A 2,008-nucleotide genomic window follows, 5' to 3' on the forward strand; every position below is an offset into this window, starting at 1 on the left:
ATGAGATAGTTAACATTGATTTTTTTCAGTGGATTTATGCTTTTATGGAGTTAACTTCAGCTCCTGTCATCTCACAAATGCCGGAGGCAAGGAATTACAAAACTGGCTGGCTGCTTAAAATGAGGGGAAAAGGGAAAATCGAGAGTCAAATAGGCAAAACTGCTGGATCAATAGTCTTGGGACATTTGCTTTCCCATCAGCCAGGGAGCAGCTTCTGTTCTGTTTTACTGTGAATGTTTTAAAGAACAGGAAAATAAGCTGAAAGGGCTCCTCAATATCCCCACTATTCTAATGGTAAAGGTGTAACTACAGGCTGACTAGCGGAAAGATAGATGGTTAATTTATTTTTACAGAATCGGGATTGTAGATGCAATTTTAATGAAAGCTATTAAGTTTAATTCCACTTAAAGATAATAAGAAAAAAACTGAAATAAAACAAAGGAAACAGTAAGCCTTCAAAACTGATTTTTTTCATGATTTTTATTTGCGTGTATTAATTGTACATAATAATTGCCTTCATTATGTACATTTCATTCTGTACATATGCCATGAATCTTAATTGTAATTTCTGCCCATTTCCTTGTCTCCCCTACCCCACCAACTTCAGATTTCTTTCCTCTTCCCAACCATCCTCTCCTATTTTCATGTCTTCATTCTTAATTTTATTTGCCAACTGAATGGGTTTCGCTAGGATTCCTTAAAAGAACATGAGGGAAAAGTTATTTACAGGAACAAGGTAAACCTGCGAGGGTCTACACTACCAAAGAAAATGTCTCTCCCTCCCCCAGCACCTAACTGCCTGTAGAGCCTCAGGGAGTGGTGGGGCCTTGTGAGCCCCTCTCTCCTCCATGACAGAACATTAAGTGTCTTTTCTTGCAGGTCATCTGAGTTGCCCAGAGTTCAAGAGTTCAATGGCACAGCAGTAGATTTTCCCCTAGACCCAAGAGCTATCTAGTCTCAGGTTTTTGACCACGTTAGTCAAGAAAACTAAATTTTCACTTGCAAGAGGTTATCAATTGGAGTTGGCATCAGGGTTAGGGATAGCGACATGTGCCATCTCTTGGATTAATTTTGGTTTGAAATCTACTTTTTCTGATATTAAAATAGCGATACTTGCTTATTTCTAGTTTCTATTTTCTTTTTTTTTTTTTTGGAAGTTTTATATTTATGTACAGAAAACTCAGCAGTACATTTAACCCAGTTTAGTGGCGAGTTCTTTGGCCTTTGCCTTTTCCAGCTTGGCAATTCGAGCCACAGATTTAGGACCCAGGACGTTGCCTCCCCAGTGGCGGCGGATCTCATCATATCTGTCGTTGTAATTGGTCCTAATAGCTTCCACCAGCTTGGCCAGAGCACCCTTGTCTTCCGAGTTAACCTGTGTGAAGGCAACAGTGGTGCATGTCTTCCTATGGACCAGCCGCCCCAGCCTGGCCTTTCCCTTGATGATGCAGTAGGGGACCCCCATCTTGCGACACAGAGCAGGCAGGAAGACCACCAGCTCAATGGGGTCTACGTCGTGGGCAATCACCACCAGCTGAGCCTTCTTGTTCTCTACCAAAGTGGTGACTGTATTGACGCCCGCTCGAAGGACAGGTGGTCTCTTAGTCGGGACATCCCCTTTGCCGGCAGCTTTCTTCTCAGCACGGGCCAGCAGCCTCTGCTTCTTTTCCTGCTTGGTCTCTGGCCTGTACTTGTGGGCATGCTTAAGCAACTGGGTAGCTGTTTGCCGGTCCAGGGCTTGGGTGAACTGGTTAATGGCTGGAGGAACTTTGAGCCGCTTATAGAGGATGGCCCTCTGCCGCTGCAGCCTAATGTAGCGGGGCCATTTGACGAAGCGCGTGAGATCTCTCTTGGGCTGGATGTCCTGCCCAATGCCGAAGTTCTTAGGCCTCTTCTCAAACAAAGGATTCACCACCTTCTTCGCCTCCTGCTTCTTCACGACGGCGGGGGCCGGGGCCACCTTCTTCCCCTTGGCCTTCTTTCCCTTGGGCATCTTGCCGGGCTGGAG

At 45.2% G+C, this 2,008-nt stretch overlaps 1 protein-coding gene across 1 annotated transcript; it reads right to left on the reverse strand.

The window, feature by feature from the left end:
- Positions 1 to 1,192: 1,192 nt before the first annotated feature.
- LOC121447249 (60S ribosomal protein L7a-like) lies at positions 1,193 to 2,008 on the reverse strand. The gene has a single exon (XM_041650401.1). The coding sequence runs from the start codon at positions 1,991 to 1,993 to the stop codon at positions 1,193 to 1,195; it is 801 nt and encodes a 266-aa protein (XP_041506335.1). The 5' UTR covers positions 1,994 to 2,008.

Source organism: Microtus oregoni, unplaced genomic scaffold (assembly GCF_018167655.1).
Source record: "Microtus oregoni isolate MIOR12 unplaced genomic scaffold, Mior012 000004F_ref0000308, whole genome shotgun sequence".
NCBI classification, from domain to species: Eukaryota; Metazoa; Chordata; class Mammalia; order Rodentia; family Cricetidae; genus Microtus; species Microtus oregoni.